Source organism: Thalassophryne amazonica, chromosome 8 (genome assembly GCF_902500255.1).
Source record: "Thalassophryne amazonica chromosome 8, fThaAma1.1, whole genome shotgun sequence".
Classification (NCBI taxonomy): Eukaryota; Metazoa; Chordata; class Actinopteri; order Batrachoidiformes; family Batrachoididae; genus Thalassophryne; species Thalassophryne amazonica.
Window position 1 is genome coordinate 91860808 of NC_047110.1, and position 19179 is coordinate 91879986.

Sequence of the window (19179 nt, forward strand, 5' to 3'; positions counted from 1 at the left end):
TCAGCTGAGATCATACTGACAATATTTACCAAGATCACTGATGTAAACAAACCTTCAAAGGCTTCTAAAATGATGAGTAACAGAGTATTACATAATTATAATGAATCAGCTAATTTACCAACAGTTTTTCATATGTATTTATTAATTTATATTGCCACATCCCAATGGGATGAATTCATCTCATCACAACAGTCTCAACCCATAGTCTCGACCTTCCAAGATGTGTGAATGTTTTCACAGTGGCCAGCGCGCTAATCCTGCCACCAAACAACCCTGCAGGGAGATTTCATTAACTTGGACACCACCTGCAGATCTAGCTGCAGAATTAATTTTAAACCCAAGATGGAGTAATTTAGAGTTGGATATTTTGATGAAGGATTTGTTCCCTGACTCTTGAGTAGATGAACAACTTTGCTATGGTTGCCTGTTGACTGTTATCAAAATTAGTTCAGTGTTATAAAGCGGTGGGCCTGAAGGACCAAGAAGGAGCAAGTTTCCAAGCCAAAAAGGAAAGCTTCTCCGCACTTCTGCCAAGCACAACAATCCGGTGCAACCAGGTCAGGAGGAAACTTGAGGAAAAAAAGGAACACCGGTGCAAGATAGATGTCTGTGCACAAAATTTATTAATGGTGCAAAAACAAAAGAGGGACTGACATTTCGATGTAGTTACATCTTCATCAGAGTCCTTCCTTGTTTTTGCAGCTTTATTACATTTTTTGCACAGACATCTGTGTTGCACCGGCGTTCCTTTTTTTCCCCTCAATGTGCACATTTCCTTGCTACCGATCATCTAAGCCGGTGATTTCAGGGATATCAGGACTTCGTTGAATTTTTTTTCCTCAATGTGCACGTTTCCTTGCTACCGATCATCTAAGCCGGTGATTTCAGGGATATCACGACTTCGTTGAAGGGAAGAGTTCATCTGTAAAATCACCTGCTCAGGCAATCATCTGGACCTTCTTGGCTCTTTGTGGCACACTGTTGCCCAAACCCATGTAAAAAATGGTAATACTGCAAGCCTTGAACAATGCCGTTTTTTTTTAAAGCATTGTGTGATCAGTGACCACGCTCTGCAATACTTTTAACAGTTTAGTAGGATTTAAGATGACTGAGTGCTGAGGCCTAAAATGGTCTGTTTTCATGTGTCCCAAAATCTCTGCCATCACATTATAAAGCAAATTATGAAAAGGTTATAAGCCTTAAAAGAATAACAAATTCAAACCTAATGTAAAATACAACAAAGCTATGAATGACAAGGCGGCAGTATATTTACGTGGACTGTTAGCAACTCAAAAAAAAAAAAAGAAGAAAACTTTCGGTGTTGTATTCAGTATCTCAGAACTAAGTGCCACACAAAGTGAAGCAATACTGACAGGAAATTACACTTCAACAAGGCCCAAACAAAATAATAACAATAGTAAACATAGTAACCCATTTAAATCAATGGATAAAGCAGTACAGACCCACCTACCCATTTAAAACATCTTTATTGCACTTCATTTACGGTGCAAGTGTGTCTATGAATTTACTTGAGGAAACATTTGGAATTTAGCTTCAAACTGTTGGTACAAAGAGCCGAATGCTGCATCAAACTTATACACCAAAATGAAATCTTTAGTGGAGAAGGATATTTATCATTATCATAATCACATGATGTGGCAACCAGAATAACATGAAAAATGTCCTTGGCTGGTTCACATCTGGCCACATTAGCAGAACTATAAGCCTTTTAACACCATCAAGAAGAAATGCCCACTGTGGCTTCCTGCTTGTGTGTTGGAGGTACAAGTGAACATCTAAGACCACTCCTCCAGATAATCAGACAAAACCACCGCAATCAAAAGACATCAATTACTGATTCGGGGGGTGGGGGGAAGCCTTACTTTTACTTTCTGAATGTGTGGATTAAATAAGCAGTCTTTGCTGTACAGTACAGCATGAAAACAAAACAGTCAAGACAGAAAAGGTCTCACAAGATTAACTGACACAAAAGCGCGCTTCTGAAGAGAAGCCGCTTTGTAATTTAGGTTTGTGGCAAGTTCCTGTGACTCTTGTTGCATAGGAGCTCATATTCTGGAAGGGAGTTGTCATCTTTGTGGTAGAAAAGGCAGCAGAGGCCCAGTTACGACCATGAGGCCACAGGCTTCAGTAAGGGAGTGCAGATCTGAACTGTGGTGACAAAGGTTTCTCTGCACTACTGTGAGTCTCAAAACAAAACCACAAAACTGCATCAGAGCTTCACCCCATCAAACACAGAAGGGAAAATATACTGCATACATATATTCTAACTTTCAAATAAGTACACATCTTGGTCAAATGAATTGATTGATTGAAAGTGAAGGACCATTTATAATATAACATCAGTGGCTGGGACCCTGACCACTGTAAAAATGTGGATTACATTAGTGGCAGTCTAAATTCAGTCTGGGTAATGAAAAAGTTAAATCTAACCTGCACTTAACGTTGCTATGCGTCAGCGAGATGCAAAGTAACAAATGATAATAATAATAATAAAAAACAAAAGGCAAGTGGAGCCAATCAGACTGCTCTAAAAAGTGAAAGTGATAAGGACTAGGGTTGCGTATTGAGAATGGGTTCTTTTCAGATATCGTTTTGGATCTAATTGATTCGATCCACCAACATCAATAGCCGTTTTGCTTAATGATTCCCTTATCAGTCCTTTAGAGTGGCCGTTGTTTTTGAGGGTGTTTGTCATTAAAATGATCATTTCTTTATGTTGATTGCAGACCCTGCAGCACGACTCCACTTTGAAGCGTGAACCAATGAAGCAGTGCTTTGATCTGCTGGCTCCTTGGTTCTTTGATTCGCTGCTCTTTAGAAGAGGCAAGTCCACTTCTTAACCCCTCTGAAAGCCATTAAAATATGTTAATCGTGAGTCACTTTTGTGTGGATTAAAGTCACGAACTGGGACTCGTGTCTTGCTGCAGTCACGAAACGAGAATCGTTCTCCGTTCCGTTGGCACAGCTCCAAACGCTGCGCGGCTCTCTGCCGAGACACAGTCTGGTTGGAATTAACAACTCCAAAATGAATTGCCAATTTAAATAAAAAGACACCTCTTTCCAAACGCTGTAATACAGACAATAAACAACAATCGACTAAAACTTTTGTTCTCCCAAAATAAGACATTCTGCATTCTTTATGATTTACATCCTGACGTGCAGCACAGCCAGCTGTAAGAGCTCAGCTCAGAAGCATGGAACGCCATTCATGCCAGTAATGTCTGAAAGGAAATGCTTTTGACAAAAACTACAGATTTTGTTTATTTCTATTCATGTCCAGAGATCAAGAATCCACCATGTAGAATTTATAATGTCCAGAGTTTAAGGATCCAGTTAACAATTTCATATTTATTTACTTTAAGACTCAATAAAATGTTGTTGACATAGAAAACCTGTAAAGCCTACTTTTAGTACACAGAAAACTCACAAGAGTTATCGATAAGGGAATTGATAAGGAATTGGATTGGTAAGCAGAATCGTTATCGATAAAATCTTATCAATACCCATCCCTAACAAGGACAGAATAGTGAAAACACAAACCATTTTTGACATAAGCCCACCCCCGTTTCTGAAGAAAGTTGATAAAACACCCACTCAAAATTAAATTATTTCTTAATTAAAATTTATTAAATGCTCACCTAAAATAAATTAATTTCATGACCCCAACACACTGTAAACAATGAATAACAATGAGTTTGCACAATGTTTTTCTTGTTTTTTTTTCCACGTCTGACTTGTGATTGGCTCTCACTGCGGTATTGTATCACTTCCTGTTCTGGAGCACAGCGGTGTTTTGCTGTATCTGTTAGCTGTTTAATCTGCGCAGTTAGATTGATCTAGTTACCTAGATAACGATTTGTTTCACAGTGTAATCTTCACGTGCCTTAACTAAAGCACTCCCTCTGCTGAATCACCTCTAAATTATTTACACATTATTCACTTTGTGTGTTTTTAGGAATCCACTAGCTTAGCGCAGCTACTAGCTCTTATCCGGTTTAGCATGGCGGCTTCTCCTGTCTCTCCCGCATTTTTCTGCTCTGGGTGTGAAATGTTTAGTTATTCCTCGGCCTCCTTTAGCAGTAATGGTACTTGTAATAAGTGTAGCTTATTCGTAGCTTTGGAGGCCAGGCTGGGCAAATCGGAGACTCGGCTCCGCACCGTGGAAAATTCTACAGCTAGCCAGGCCCCTGTAGTCGGTGCGGACCAAGGTAGCTTAGCCACCGTTAGTTTCCCTCTGGCAGATCCCGAGCAGCCGGGAAAGCAGGCCTAAACAGAAGCCCCGTGTACACCGCCAACCCGTTCACATTTGTAACCGTTTTACCCCACTCGGCGACACACCCGCCGAGGAACAAACTCTGGTTATTGGCGACTCTGTTTTGAGAAATGTGAAGTCAGCGACACCAGCAACCATAGTCAATTGTCTTCCGGGGGCCAGAGCAGGCGACATTGAAGGAAATTTGAAACTGCTGGCTAAGGCTAAGCGTAAATTTGGTAAGATTGTAATTCACGTCGGCAGTAATGACACCCGGTTACGCCAATCGGAGGTCACTAAAATTAACACTGAATCGGTGTCGGACTCTGTAGTTTTCTCTGGGCCCTTCCCCAATCGGACCGGGAGTGACATGTTTAGCTGCATGTTCTCCTTGAATTGCTGGCTGTCTGAGTGGTGTCCAAAAAATGAGGTGGGCTTCATAGATAATTGGCAAAGCTTCTGGAGAAAACCTGGTCTTGTTAGGAGAGACGGCATCCATCCCACTTTGGATGGAGCAGCTCTCATTTCTAGAAATCTGGCCAATTTTCTTAAATCCTCCAAACCGTGACTATCCAGGGTTGGGACCAGGAAGCAGCGCTGTAGTCTTACACACCTCTCTGCAGCTTCTCTCCCCCTGCCATCCCCTCATTACCCCATCCCCGTAGAGACGGTGCCTGCTCCCAGACCACCAATAACCAGCAAAAATCTATTTAAGCATAAAAATTCAAAAAGAAAAAATAATATAGCACCTTAAACTGCACCACAGACTAAAACAGTTAAATGTGGTCTATTAAACATTAGGTCTCTCTCTTCTAAGTCCCTGTTAGTAAATGATATAATAATTGATCAACATATTGATTTATTCTGCCTTACAGAAACCTGGTTACAGAAGGATAAATATGTTAGTTTAAATGAGTCAACACCCCCGAGTCACACTAACTGCCAGAACGCTCGTAGCACGGGCCGAGGCGGAGGATTAGCAGCAATCTTCCATTCCAGCTTATTAATTAATCAAAAAACCCAGACAGAGCTTTAATTCATTTGAAAGCTTGACTCTTAGTCTTGTCCATCCAAATTGGAAGTCCCAAAAACCAGTTTTATTTGTTGTTATCTATCCTCCTCCTGGTCGTTACTGTGAGTTTCTCTGTGAATTTTCAGAACTTTTGTCTGACTTAGTGCTTAGCTCAGATAAGATAATTATAGTGGGCGATTTTAACATCCACACAGATGCTGAGAATGACAGCCTCAACACTGCATTTAATCTATTATTAGACTCAACTGGCTTTGCTCAAAATGTAAATGAGTCCACCCACCACTTTAATCATATCTTAGATCTTGTTCTGACTTATGGTATGGAAATTGAAGACTTAATAGTATTCCCTGAAAACTCCCTTCTGTCTGATCATTTCTTAATAACATTTACATTTACTCTGATGGACTACCCAGCAGTGGGGAATACGTTTCATTACGCTAGAAGTCTTTCAGAAAGCACTGTAACTAGGTTTAAGGATATGATTCCTTCTTTATGTTCTCTAATGCCATATACCAACACAGTGCAGAGTAGCTACCTAAACTCTGTAAGTGAGATAGAGTATCTCGTCAATAGTTTTACATCCTCATTGAAGACAACTTTGGATGCTGTAGCTCCTCTGAAAAAGAGAGCTTTAAATCAGAAGTGCGTGACTCTGTGTTATAACTCACAAACTTGCAGCTTAAAGCAGATAACCTGTAAGTTGGAGAGGAAATGGCGTCATACTAATTTAGAAGATCTTCACTTAGCCTGGAAAAAGAGTCTGTTGCTCTATAAAAAAGCCCTCCGTAAAGCTAGGACATCTTACTACTCATCACTAATTGAAGAAAATAAGAACAACCCCAGGTTTCTTTTCAGCACTGTAGCCAGGCTGACAAAGAGTCAGAGCTCTATTGAGCCGAGTATTCCTTTAACTTTAACTAGTAATGACTTCATGACTTTCTTTGCTAATAAAATTTTAACTATTAGAGAAAAAATTACTCATAACCATCCCAAAGACGTATCGTTATCTTTGGCTGCTTTCAGTGATGCCGATATTTGGTTAGACTCTTTCTCTCAGATTGTTCTGTCTGAGTTATTTTCATTAGTTACTTCATCCAAACCATCAACATGTCTATTAGACCCCATTCCTACCAGGCTGCTCAAGGAAGCCCTACCATTATTTAACGCTTCGATCTTAAATATGATCAATCTATCTTTATTAGTTGGCTATGTACCACAGGCTGTTAAATCAAATCAAATAAATTTATTTATATAGCGCCAAATCACAACAAACAGTTGCCCAAAGGCGCTTTATATTGTAAGGCAAAGCCATACAATAATTACGGAAAAACCCCAACGGTCAAAACGACCCCCTGTGAGCAAGCACTTGGCAACAGTGGGAAGGAAAAACTCCCTTTTAACAGGAAGAAACCTCCAGCAGAACCAGGCTCAGGGAGGGGCAGTCTTCTGCTGGGACTGGTTGGGGCTGAGGGAGAGAACCCGGAAAAAGACATGCTGTGGAGGGGAGCAGAGATCAATCACTAATGATTAAATGCAGAGTGGTGCATACAGAGCAAAAACAGAAAGAAACACTCAGTGCATTATGGGATCCCCCCAGCAGTCTAAGTCTATAGCAGCATAACTAAGGGATGGTTCAGGGTCACCCGATCCAGCCCTAACTATAAGCTTTAGCAAAAAGGAAAGTTTTAAGCCTAATCTTAAAAGTAGAGAGGGTGTCTGTCTCCCTGATCCGAATTGGGAGCTGGTTCCACAGGAGAGGAGCCTGAAAGCTGAAGGCTCTGCCTCCCATTCTACTCTTACAAACCCTAGGAACTACAAGTAAGCCTGCAGTCTGAGAGCGAAGTGCTCTATTGGGGTGATATGGTACTATGAGGTCCCTAAGATAAGAAGGGACCTGACTTGAGCGCCTTGGGGCAACTGTTTGTTGTGATTTGGCGCTATATAAGAAAAAAGTTGATTGATTGATTGATTGACTATTCAAAACCTTATAAGTAAGAAGAAGAATTTTAAATTCTATTCTAGAATTAACAGGAAGCCAATGAAGAGAGGCCAATATGGGTGAGATATGCTCTCTCCTTCTAGTCCCCGTCAGTACTCTAGCTGCAGCATTTTGAATTAACTGAAGGCTTTTCAGGGAACTTTTAGGACAACCTGATAATAATGAATTACAATAGTCCAGCCTAGAGGAAATAAATGCATGAATTAGTTTTTCAGCATCACTCTGAGACAAGACCTTTCTAATTTTAGAGATATTGCGTAAATGCAAAAAAGCAGTCTTACATATTTGTTTAATATGCGCTTTGAATGACATATCCTGATCAAAAATGACTCCAAGATTTCTCACAGTACAAGACGGCATTTAACACCCCCTTAGGTCACTTTGAGTACCTGGTCATGCCGTTCGGTCTCACAAACGCTCCCGCAACATTCCAAGCGTTGGTTAATGATGTCTTGCGGGATTTCCTGCACCGGTTCGTCTTCGTATATCTAGACGATATACTCATCTTTTCTCCGGACCCTGAGACCCATGTCCAGCATGTACGTCAGGTCCTGCAGCGGTTGTTGGAGAACCGGCTGTTTGTGAAGGGCGAGAAGTGTGAGTTCCACCGCACGTCTTTGTCCTTCTTGGGGTTCATTATCTCCTCCAACTCCGTCGCTCCTGATCCGGCCAAGGTTACGGCGGTGAGAGACTGGCCCCAACCCACAAGCCGTAGGAAGTTGCAACAGTTCCTAGGCTTTGCTAATTTCTACAGGAGGTTCATTAAGGGCTATAGTCAGGTAGTTAGCCCCCTGACAGCCCTGACCTCACCAAAAGTCCCCTTCACCTGGTCGTGTCGTTGCGAAGCCGCGTTCAAGGAGTTGAAACGGCGCTTCTCGTCTGCACCTGTTTTGGTGCAGCCCGATCCTAGTCGCCAGTTAGTGGTTGAAGTGGACGCCTCGGACTCAGGGATAGGTGCCGTGCTGTCCCAGAGCGGGAAGACCGATAAGGTCCTTCACCCGTGTGCCTATTTTTCCCGCAGGTTGACCCCAGCCGAACGGAACTATGACGTCGGCAATCGAGAGCTCCTTGCGGTGAAAGAGGCTCTTGAGGAGTGGAGACATCTGTTGGAGGGAACGTCCGTGCCATTCACGGTTTTCACTGACCACCGGAACCTGGAGTATATCAGGACCGCCAAGCGGCTGAATCCCAGGCAAGCCCGCTGGTCACTGTTCTTCGGCCGTTTTGACTTCCGGATCACCTACCGTCCCGGGACCAAAAATCAGAGATCGGATGCTTTGTCCCGGGTACACGAAGATGAGGTCAAAACGGAGTCGTCGGATCCCCCGGATCCCATCATCCCGGAGTCCGCTATCGTGGCCGCCCTCACCTGGGACGTGGAGAAGACCGTCCGGGAGGCCCTGACACGAGACCCGGACCCCGGAACCGGACCGAAGAACAAACTCTACGTCCCACCAGGAGCTAGGGCTGCAGTCCTGGACTTCTGTCACGGTTCTAAGCTCTCCTGCCATCCTGGGGTGCGTAGGACCGTGGCAGTCGTCCGGCAGCGCTTCTGGTGGGCGTCCTTAGAGGCCGACGTCCGGGGTTACATCCAGGCCTGTACCACCTGTGCCAGGGGCAAGACCGATCACCGCGAAACCTCGGGTTTGCTACAGCCGCTGCCCGTTCCTCATCGCCCCTGGTCCCACATCGGCCTGGATTTTGTCACGGGTCTCCCGCCGTCCCAGGGAAACACCGTGATCCTCACGATAGTGGACCGATTCTCCAAGGCGGCCCACTTCGTGGCCCTCCCGAAGCTACCAACGGCCCAGGAGACAGCGGACCTCCTAGTCCACCACGTCGTCCGTCTGCATGGGATACCATCAGACATCGTCTCCGATCGCGGTCCCCAGTTCTCCTCGCATGTTTGGAGGAGCTTTTGCCGGGAACTGGGGGCCACGGTCAGTCTCTCGTCCGGGTATCACCCCCAGACCAACGGACAAGCAGAACGGGCCAACCAGGAGATGGAGCAGACCCTACGCTGTGTGACAGCCGCGCACCCGACGGCCTGGAGTACCCACCTAGCCTGGATCGAGTACGCCCACAACAGTCAAGTGTCATCAGCCACCGGCCTCTCCCCTTTCGAGGTGTGCTTGGGGTATCAACCCCCGTTGTTTCCGGTGGTTGAGGGGGAGGTCGGTGTGCCCTCGGTCCAGGCCCACCTACGGAAGTGCTGTCGGGTGTGGCGTGCCGCCCGTTCTGCTTTGTTAAGGGCCCGGACGAGGGCGAAGAACCATGCAGACCGGCGGCGGGCCCCGGCTCCCACGTATCGTCCTGGGCAGGAAGTGTGGTTGTCCACCAAGGACATTCCCCTACAAGTGGACTCCCCAAAACTGCAAGAACGATACATCGGTCCGTACAAGATACTCAAGGTCATCAATCCCGCCGCAGTGAGGCTCCAGTTTCCGGCCTCACTGCGGATTCATCCAGTATTCCACGTCTCTAGGATTAAACCTCATCACACCTCACCCCTCTGCACTCCGGGTCCGGCGCCACCTCCTGCCCGGATCATCGACGGAGAGCCGGCTTGGACCGTGCGCCGGCTCCTCGACGTCCGACGGATGGGCCGGGGTTTTCAGTATCTGGTGGACTGGGAGGGGTACGGCCCCGAAGAACGCTCCTGGGTGAAGAAGGGCTTCATCCTGGACCCGGCCCTCCTGGCCGACTTCTACCGTCGCCACCCTGACAAACCCGGTCGTGCGCCAGGAGGCGCCCGTTGAGGGGGGGGTCCTGTTGTGTGGGCCGCTGAAGAGGAGGTACTGCTGGCCCACCACCACTAGAGGGCGCCCTGCCTGGAGTGCGGGCTCCAGGCACCGGAGGGCGCTGCCGCCTTACAGGAGCAGCCAGGATGACAGCTGTCACCCATCACTGGAGACAGCTGATCCCAATCAACAAGGAGGTATATCAGCAGGACGGCATCTCCACCTCATTTGCCGAGATATCGCCTTACCAAAGAGGTAACAATCTCAGCCTACACATACGTGTGACTTTAATTGTATTCTTGTTGATTATCTGTAGGACAGCTGACTACCAGACAGCATTTGGATAAGTACTCACCTTCCTACACTTCTTGATTGTTGTTGACGAGAGGTGGAGGTGAACTCTCCACCCTCCGTGTTGCTGGGTGCAGCCGCATCCACACCTGACTGTTTCTGTTTCTTGCCAGCAGTACCGGATCCGACGAGCGGAGGCAGTGGCCATCTGGGAATTCGGGACTTGGCGGCTCCAGTATTCCCGGGGTTCGGTGGCAGAGGAAATCGGGTTGGTTCCGGTTCGACTTGGACAGACGTCTCCTATCGTCGAGCCTGCCCACACGACACCGTTGTAATTAAACTCAGTCTCAATATTGTAATCGGTTGTATTTGTTGTGACTGTTTCACAACAGTAAAAACAGTATTATTTGACTCCTCCATTGTCCGTTCATTTGTGCCCCCTGTTGTGGGTCCGTGTTCCTACAATTTCACAACAGTAAGAGTAGAATGGGAGGCAGAGCCTTCAGCTTTCAGGCTCCTCTCCTGTGGAACCAGCTCCCAATTCGGATCAGGGAGACAGACACCCTCTCTACTTTTAAGATTAGGCTTAAAACTTTCCTTTTTGCTAAAGCTTATAGTTAGGGCTGGATCGGGTGACCCTGAACCATCCCTTAGTTATGCTGCTATAGACTTAGTCTGCTGGGGGGTTCCCATGATGCACTGAGTGTTTCTTTCTCTTTTTGCTCTGTATGCACCACTCTGCATTTAATCATTAGTGATTGATCTCTGCTCCCCTCCACAGCATGTCTTTTTCCTGGTTCTCTCCCTCAGCCCCAACCAGTCCCAGCAGAAGACTGCCCCTCCCTGAGCCTGGTTCTGCTGGAGGTTTCTTCCTGTTAGAAGGGAGTTTTTCCTTCCCACTGTCGCCATGTGCTTGCTCACAGGGGGTCGTTTTGACCATTGGGGTTTTTACGTAATTACTGTATGGCCTTGCCTTACAATATAAAGCGCCTTGGGGCAACTGTTTGTTGTGATTTGGCGCTATATAAATAAAATTGATTGATTGATTGACCTGTGCTCTTAAAAGATGTGCAAAAAACAGTGACTGCTATCATTTTGTGTTAGTTTTTTCAATTAATTTAATTAATTTCATTTATTTTGCACCAAATCAGAACAAAGCTGCCTCAATGCGCTTCATACAAGTAAGGTTTAACCTTACTAACCGCCAGAGCAAGCACACAGGTGACAGTGGTAAGGAAAAACTCCCTCTGATGATTTGAGGAAGAAACCTCAAGCAGACCAGACTCAAAGGGGGGAGCCTCTGCTTGAGCCATGCTACCGATACAATTGACAAAACAATTTACAAAACGAATATACAGGAAATTTTGCTGGTGCTCAGGACAGGAGGGTTGCAGAAGAAGACACCACTCCCATCTCTGGATGGGGTTGCACTTCAAACAGAGAGGAATAAACAGAATCAGGCATCAGAAAGACAACAAATACAGTATAATCTGTCAGCATTTTGTCAGAAATAAGTCCTTTATCCATCTTCAAAAAGAGTTCCTTGTCAGCTGATGTCCACCAAGTTCATCCAAAAGTTTTGTGCGTGTTCATAGTTTTGTACATGTTCAAAACTTTGAGGGGAGTTCAGACGGAGATCTTTCTTGCTGCCTGGATGTTCGTACATGGTACCTTTTTGAGTACGAGAGAGTGGGACACAGAGAGCACATGCAGCGCTTCTGGACATGAACAAGGAGAAAAGAACAAGGAATGAACAAGGAGTTCATGTGTTTTCAATAAGAGACTGGATGTTCCACCGTTTTCACAGAGAGGCTGACTGGAAAATTATAGCTGTTTTATCTTCATGATCAAGATAAAATGGACAGAAACAAATGGATTATTTAACTGCAGAGTTGCTTGGATTTAAACAGGTAGGAACGTTTGAAGCTTACAAGAAAGCCAAGATTTTCTGCTTTAATATAAACGCTGTTCAAAATGTTTCTGTTCCAAATGTTTCAGTTCAAATTATTGCCTGTGTGGGTAATACTGAAAACTGACAGACATCAGCTGACAATGAATGCATTTAATAAATGGCAAAAGGACAGGACAAAAATAGACACAGACAGTTGATTTATTCTTTATTGTTGAGGAAATCAGACGTTTTATTAAAATGGGCAGTTCAACCAATGCAATATTTGGCCAAGTTTGTACAAATGACCACCCTCCATTCTGGCAGAATTTCGCGTGGAGCACTCAGACGTGTGAATACAGTAGTCACACAGTGTTTGGAACCAGAAACTGGAATGAAAATAATTTTGTGTCCCTATTATTTCAAGAATGACATGACCCTAAGTGTGTCTGTGTCACTATTATAACTACCTGTTATTTTAATCAGAAACACTGCATCCAGAAAGTATTCACAGCGCTTCACTTTTTCCACATTTTGTTATGTTACACCCTTATTCCAAAATGGATGAAATTCATTTTTTTTTTACTCAAAATTCAACAAACAATACCCCATAATGATAATGAGAAAAAGCTGTTTTTTTATTTTTTGTAAATTTCTTAAAAATAAAAAACTAAGAAATCACATGTACATAAGTATTCACAGTCTTTGCCATGAAGCTCAAAATTGAGCTCAGGTGCATCCTGTTTCCACTGATCATCCTTGAGATGTTTCTATAGCTTAACTGGAGTTCACCTGGGGCAAATTCAGTTGATTGGACATATACATACATATAAGGTCCCACAACTGACAGTGCATGTCAGAGCGTAAACCAAGCATGAAGTCAAAGGAATTGTCTGTAGACCGCCAAGACAGGACTGTTTCGAGACAGGAATCTGGGGAAGGGAACAGAAACATTTCTGTTGCTTTGAAGGTCCCAATGAGCACAGTGGCCTCCATCATCCCTAAATGGAAGAAGTTCAGATTCACCAGGACTCTTCCTAGAGCTGGCGCCGATCTAAACTGAGCAACTGGAGAAGGGCCTTAGTCAGGGAGGTGACCAAGAACCCGATGGTCACTCTGTCAGAACACCAGCATTCTTCTGTGGAAAGAGAACTTTCCAGAAGGACAACCATCTCTGCAGGAATCCAAAATCAGGCCTGTATGGTAGAGTGGTCAGACGGAAGACATATAGCAGCTCACCTGGAGTTTGCCAAAAGGCACCTGAAGGACTCTCAGACCATGAGAAACAAAATTTTCTGGTCTGATGGGTCAAAGGCTGAACTCTTTGGTGTGAATGCCAGGTGTCAGGTTTGGAGGAAACCAGGCACCATTCCTAAAAGTAAAGGATGGTGGTGGTGGCATCATGCTGTGGGGATGTTTTTCAGCGGCAGGAACTGAGAGACTAGTCAGGATTGTAGGAAAGATGAATACAGCAACGTACAGAGACATCCTGGAAGAAAACCTGCTCCAGAGCGCTCTTGACCTCAGACTGGGGCGACAGTTCATCGTTCAGCAAGACAATGACTCTAAGCAAACAGCCAAGATGTCAAAAGAGCGGCTTCAGGACAACTCTGTGAATGTCCTTGAGTGGCCCAACCAGAGCCCAGACATGAATCCAGTTGAACATCTCTGGAGAAAACTGAAAATGACTGTGGACCGATGCTCCCCATCCAACCTGATCGAGCTTGAGAGGTGCTGCAAAGATGAATGAGCAAAACTAACCAAAGATAGGTGCACCAAGCTTGTGGCATCATATTCAAGAAGACTTAAAACTGAAATTGCTGCCAAAGGTGCATCAAAAAAGTACTGAACAAAGGGTGTGAATACTCATGTACATGTTATTTCTTAGTTTTTATTTTTAAGAAATTTGCAAAAATAAAAGAACTTTTTTCATGTTGTCATTATGGGGTGTTGTGAGTAGAATTTTGAGGGGAAAAAAAATTAATTTACTCCATTTTGGAATAAGGCTGTAACATAACATGTGGAAAAAGTGAAGTACTGTGAATACTTAACAGATGCACTGTAAGCCCCTGTGTATGTGTTGCTTGACAATGAGGTTTTTAAAATCCAGATTTGTTTCATTTGCTTTCTGATTCCTTCCTCAGCTCAGATAGTAAGTAAGTTCCTTCGGTTTCTCCCTTGTTTAACTTGGTGTAACCACAGCAGATTAGAGGTGGATCTGCATGTTAATTTGGCACGCGTCTACTACCAAAAAAAGACTATTTCCTCAGCGCAGCGAAAAAAAAACCAAAAAAAAAAACCACGTCAGACGCCTTACAGCGCAGTGGATTTCTTTTGTGTGTGCGCGCGTTTGTGTAGGGGTGTGTGTGTGTGTGTGTGCGCGCGCGCAGAGTGTCCAAATGTTTCACTGGTTGTAGACTATGCATTTCCACCCTCACCTTCTTGAGCAGCCGTGTGGAGTCCTCACTGATCTGCATAAACCTCATGATGACGTTGTTGAGGTAGATATCGCTCAGCGTCGCATGGTCCTTACTCTCCCTCCTCACCTGGTTCAGCAGCAGGTACCAGCAGTTGACTGGGGACAGCAGGTTCTGGTCTTTCCTAAATGGAAAGTAAAAACAGTGTGGTGTGACTATAGCTGCCTAAAAGAAGAAGAAGGAAGTCTTTTATAAGCCCTGAAGCCCACTGGTCCTGGTGCTTAATTGTGGATTCTGCAATGAGAAGTGGATGAGAGTCCATAATTCTCCCTGGATGTGAGAACAGTATGACACAGGTAACCCATTTATAGCTGGGTGGACTGAGACAATGCAGATGACGTATCTTGTTCAAAGACACAGGTTTGTTATTTAATGTATTTATTCTTTTCCTGTTTTTATCTGTTATGATGGTTCTTACTTTGTATAGTATTTTTTGTTCGCACTGATTCCCATCTCGTAGGATGAAGCACTGTTGTCACTGGTTTTATCATGTTTTAAATGTCATCTGTGTGTGTGTGGAGAAAAATGAATCACTTCACTGAAAACCAAATCTACTTTTGGGTATAAATACCTTAACCATGAGGTACTGTGGCTGGGCCCCGAACCCAAGTCTACATATAGGTAGGTCAGCTCCTTATACCACAGAACTACCTCCTCTATGCTCTCTGAAAGTAATGAAAAATATTAATAATCATGTTTAGCTTCATCTAACCTGAGACAAAGTTGAGGCACAGGTATTTTGCCATGTTTCTTGATGCAGTTGATAATAGCTGAAAATAAAACCATCACAGACTTATAACCCACAATTTAGCACCAATACTTGAATGATTTACTAAGCTTACATGCTACTTATATATGTATTTATTTGATTATGATTCAGAGTCGTTTCTGCATTAGAACAGCCTCGTCTCAGCTTTAACTCCTGTAAAGCATTTCCACAAGACGACGGCAACTCAGCACCTTCCAGCACACCAACAACTTTAAGTGCCCCCCCCCTCAAAAAAAAAAGGAAGAGGAATGTGTCCCTTGGTGTTATGTGCCCCATATATTTGTTGGTCCTGGAACCGAAAAAGCTCTCCATATATAACAAGGATTGTGCATTTGATCTGAATACAGAATCCAGTTGGAAATACTTTGTATCAGTGACATTTCTGGGGCAAAGCTCTTGCAATGCTCTGAGCCAAGCTGACTTCCGGTAGAGTATGCCACAGGCTTTAAATACACTTAGTGGAATAAAGCCAGAGAAGTCACGAATGCATTTTAAGTGGATATGAAAAGTAGAATTATGCATGAACTACGACAGCAAAGAACTGACACGAAAAGAGACAACTCGCAGCAAAAGATACAAAACAGTGTGCTTTTCCAGGCTAACAGTGGGACACTGTGCAGGCCTGTAATCTGGAGCTCAGTGTTCACTGGCCTGCAGGCTGACTTCCTCTGGATTAATCTGCAACATTCCTCCCACTGACAAAAAGAGTAACACAGAATGCAAATGCGTACGTGTGCATATTTGTGACGGGTTCTAAGGTTGAGTCTGCGGTCAAGTCTAGCCGGAACCATATGGACACTCTCCTCTGTTCTCCCCTCATGAGATTACTTTGCACAGGCAGGCAGCAAGTAACCCAGCCCTGTACATATTGTAGTACTATGTGCAAAATATTTTCACAATGCTTAAAAAAAGCAGAAAAAAAGCCTGTATGAATTCACAGCTTTTGACACAATGGAGTAATTACAAAGAAAATATTCATTTAACTTGAACCAAATAATGAGCAGTTGCAGTGGGTCACAGTTTAAGGAGCTCCTGTCTGTGCACACCAACTATTCCAAGTTTACATAAGGGCTTCCAAAGGAGCATCTCACAAAAAACAAAACAAAAAAAATTCCCCATGTTACCCCAAATATCCTCTAAAAAATACACACCACTTCCTCTAGAAAGAATGAAGGAATAAACCATAACTGACCACTTTTCTGTATGAAATTATTTTCTCATTTTATCAAAGAACAAATGTGAAAACAGCATTACACAGTTATCAATCCTTGTGTTGGTTTTATATCAAGTACAATTACCATCAGGTTGTTTTCGAGATCAGGTCTCCTTTTACAACCCCAATTCCAATGAAGTTGGGATGTCGCGTGAAATGTAAATAAAAAGAGACAACACTAATTTGCAAATCCTCTTCAATCTATATTCAATTGAATACACCACAAAGACAAGATATTTAATGTTCAAACTAATAAACTTTATTGTTGTTTTGCAAATATTTGCTCATTTTGAAATGGATGCCTGCAACACCTTTCAAAAAAGCTGGGACAGTGGAATGTTTACCACTGTGTTACATCACCTTTCCTTCTTACAACACTCAATAAGCGTTTGGGAACTGAGGACACTAATTGTTGAAGCTTTGTAGGTGGAATTCTTTCCCATTCTTGCTTGATGTACGACTTCAGTTGTTCAACAGTACGGGGTCTCCATTATCGTATTTTGCGCTTCATAATGCACCACACATTTTCAATGGGTGACAGCTCTGGACTGCAGGCAGGTCAGTCTAGTACCCGCACTCTTTTACTACAAAGCCACGCTGCTGTAACACGTGCAGAATATAGCTTGGCATTGTCTTGCTAAAATAAGCAGGGACGTCCCTGAAAAAGACGTTGCTTGGATGACAGCATGTGTTGCTCCAAAACCTGGATGTACCTTTCAGCATTGATGGTGCCATCACAGATGTGTACAATGCCCATGCCATGAGCAATAACACACAGCACCGGCATTCAATGTTGGTTTTCACCCTTGCCACTTATGTGTAGCAAATTCTCCAGATTCTCTGAATCTTCTGATTATATTATAGACTGTAGATGATGAAATCCCTAAATTCCTTGCAAATGAATGCTGAGAAACATAGTTCTTAAACTGTTGGACTATTTTTTCATGCAGTTGTTCACCAGGTGGTGATCCTCGCCCCATCTTTGCTTGTGAACGGCTGAGACGTTTGGGGATGCTCCTTTTATACCCAATCTCGACACTCACAATTAGTGTCTTCAGTTCCCAAACGCTTATTGAGTGTTGTTAGAAAGAAAGGTGATGTAACACAGTGGCAAACATACCATTGTCCCAGCTATTTTGAAACATGCTGCAGGCATCCATTTCATAATGAGCAAATATTGGCACAAAAACAATAACGTTTATCAGTTTGAACATTAAATATCTTGTCTTTGTGGTGTATTCAATTGAATACAGGTTGAAGAGGATTTGCAAATCATTGTATTGTGTTTTTATTTACAATGTCACAACTTCATTGGAATTGGGGTTGTATTTTATACATATCTTGAATAGGATTTCTCATTCTGCTTTATATTTCTCACCTGCTGTACAGTGTATCTGGAATATGTGAAAACAAAGGGATATAGAAAACCACTGTGATGAAATTTCTGCAGTTGCCAGCTGTGTTTCAGCTTTTGTAACTCGTCATCTAGCACTGATGTTTTAGCACTTGGTGGGAATCTAATGGCGCACAAACCAGAAACCACAACTTCAGCTCTTTATTTTATCCTGTTTACATCGAGATGACACAAACCATGACAAAACGCAAGCATTACACGAATCCAGATGATCAGAGGATGATCTCTGCATTTTTTGTTTCGTCTTGGTGGGGACCACAGCCCGTGCAGGGCGCAGCGATCGCCGCGCCGTCAAGGGAGGAGGCATGCTGGCACCGGGCGTACACAGGCAGGTGCACAGCCGACTCAATCAACGCTGTCTGCTGTGGGATTGATCCGATCAGAGACTAAGAACGATGCTGCAGCCCCTGTGACAGTCTACATCTATAGCAGCATAACTAAGGGGTGGTTCAGGGTCACCTGATCCAGCCCTAACTATAAGCTTTAGCAAAAAGGAAAGTTTTAAGCCTAATCTTAAAAGTAGAGAGGGTGTCTGTCTCCCTGATCTGAATTGGGAGCTGATTCCACAGGAGAGGAGCCTGAAAGCTGAAGGCTCTGCCTCCAATTCTACACTTGCAAACCCTAGGAACTACAAGTAAGCCTGCAGTCTGAGAGCAAAGCGCTCTATTGGGGTGATATGGTACTATGAGGTCCCTAAGATAAGATGGGACCTGATTATTCAAAACCTTATAAGTAAGAAGAAGAATTTTAAATTCTATTCTAGAATTAACAGGAAGCCAATGAAGACAGGCCAATATGGGTGAGATATGCTCTCTCCTTCTAGTCCCCGTTAGTACTCTAGCTGCAGCATTTTGAATTAACTGAAGGCTTTTTAGGGAACTTTTAGGACAACCTGATAATAATGAATTACAATAGTCCAGCCTAGAGGAAATAAATGCATGAATTAGTTTTTCAGCATCACTCTGAGACAAGACCTTTCTAATTTTAGAGATATTGCGTAAATGCAAAAAAGCAGTCCTACATATTTGTTTAATATGCGCTTTGAATGACATATCCTGATCAAAAATGACTCCAAGATTTC

At 43.7% G+C, this 19179-nt stretch overlaps 1 protein-coding gene across 1 annotated transcript in view; it reads right to left on the reverse strand.

Annotated features, from left to right (window-relative positions):
- Nucleotides 1-19179, reverse strand: part of LOC117516093 (SLIT-ROBO Rho GTPase-activating protein 1-like) — a 245944-nt gene that overhangs the window by 105786 nt on the left and 120979 nt on the right. The window contains 1 exon segment of the mRNA XM_034176985.1: nt 14664-14826. Coding sequence (XP_034032876.1) covers nt 14664-14826 — 163 coding nt within the window.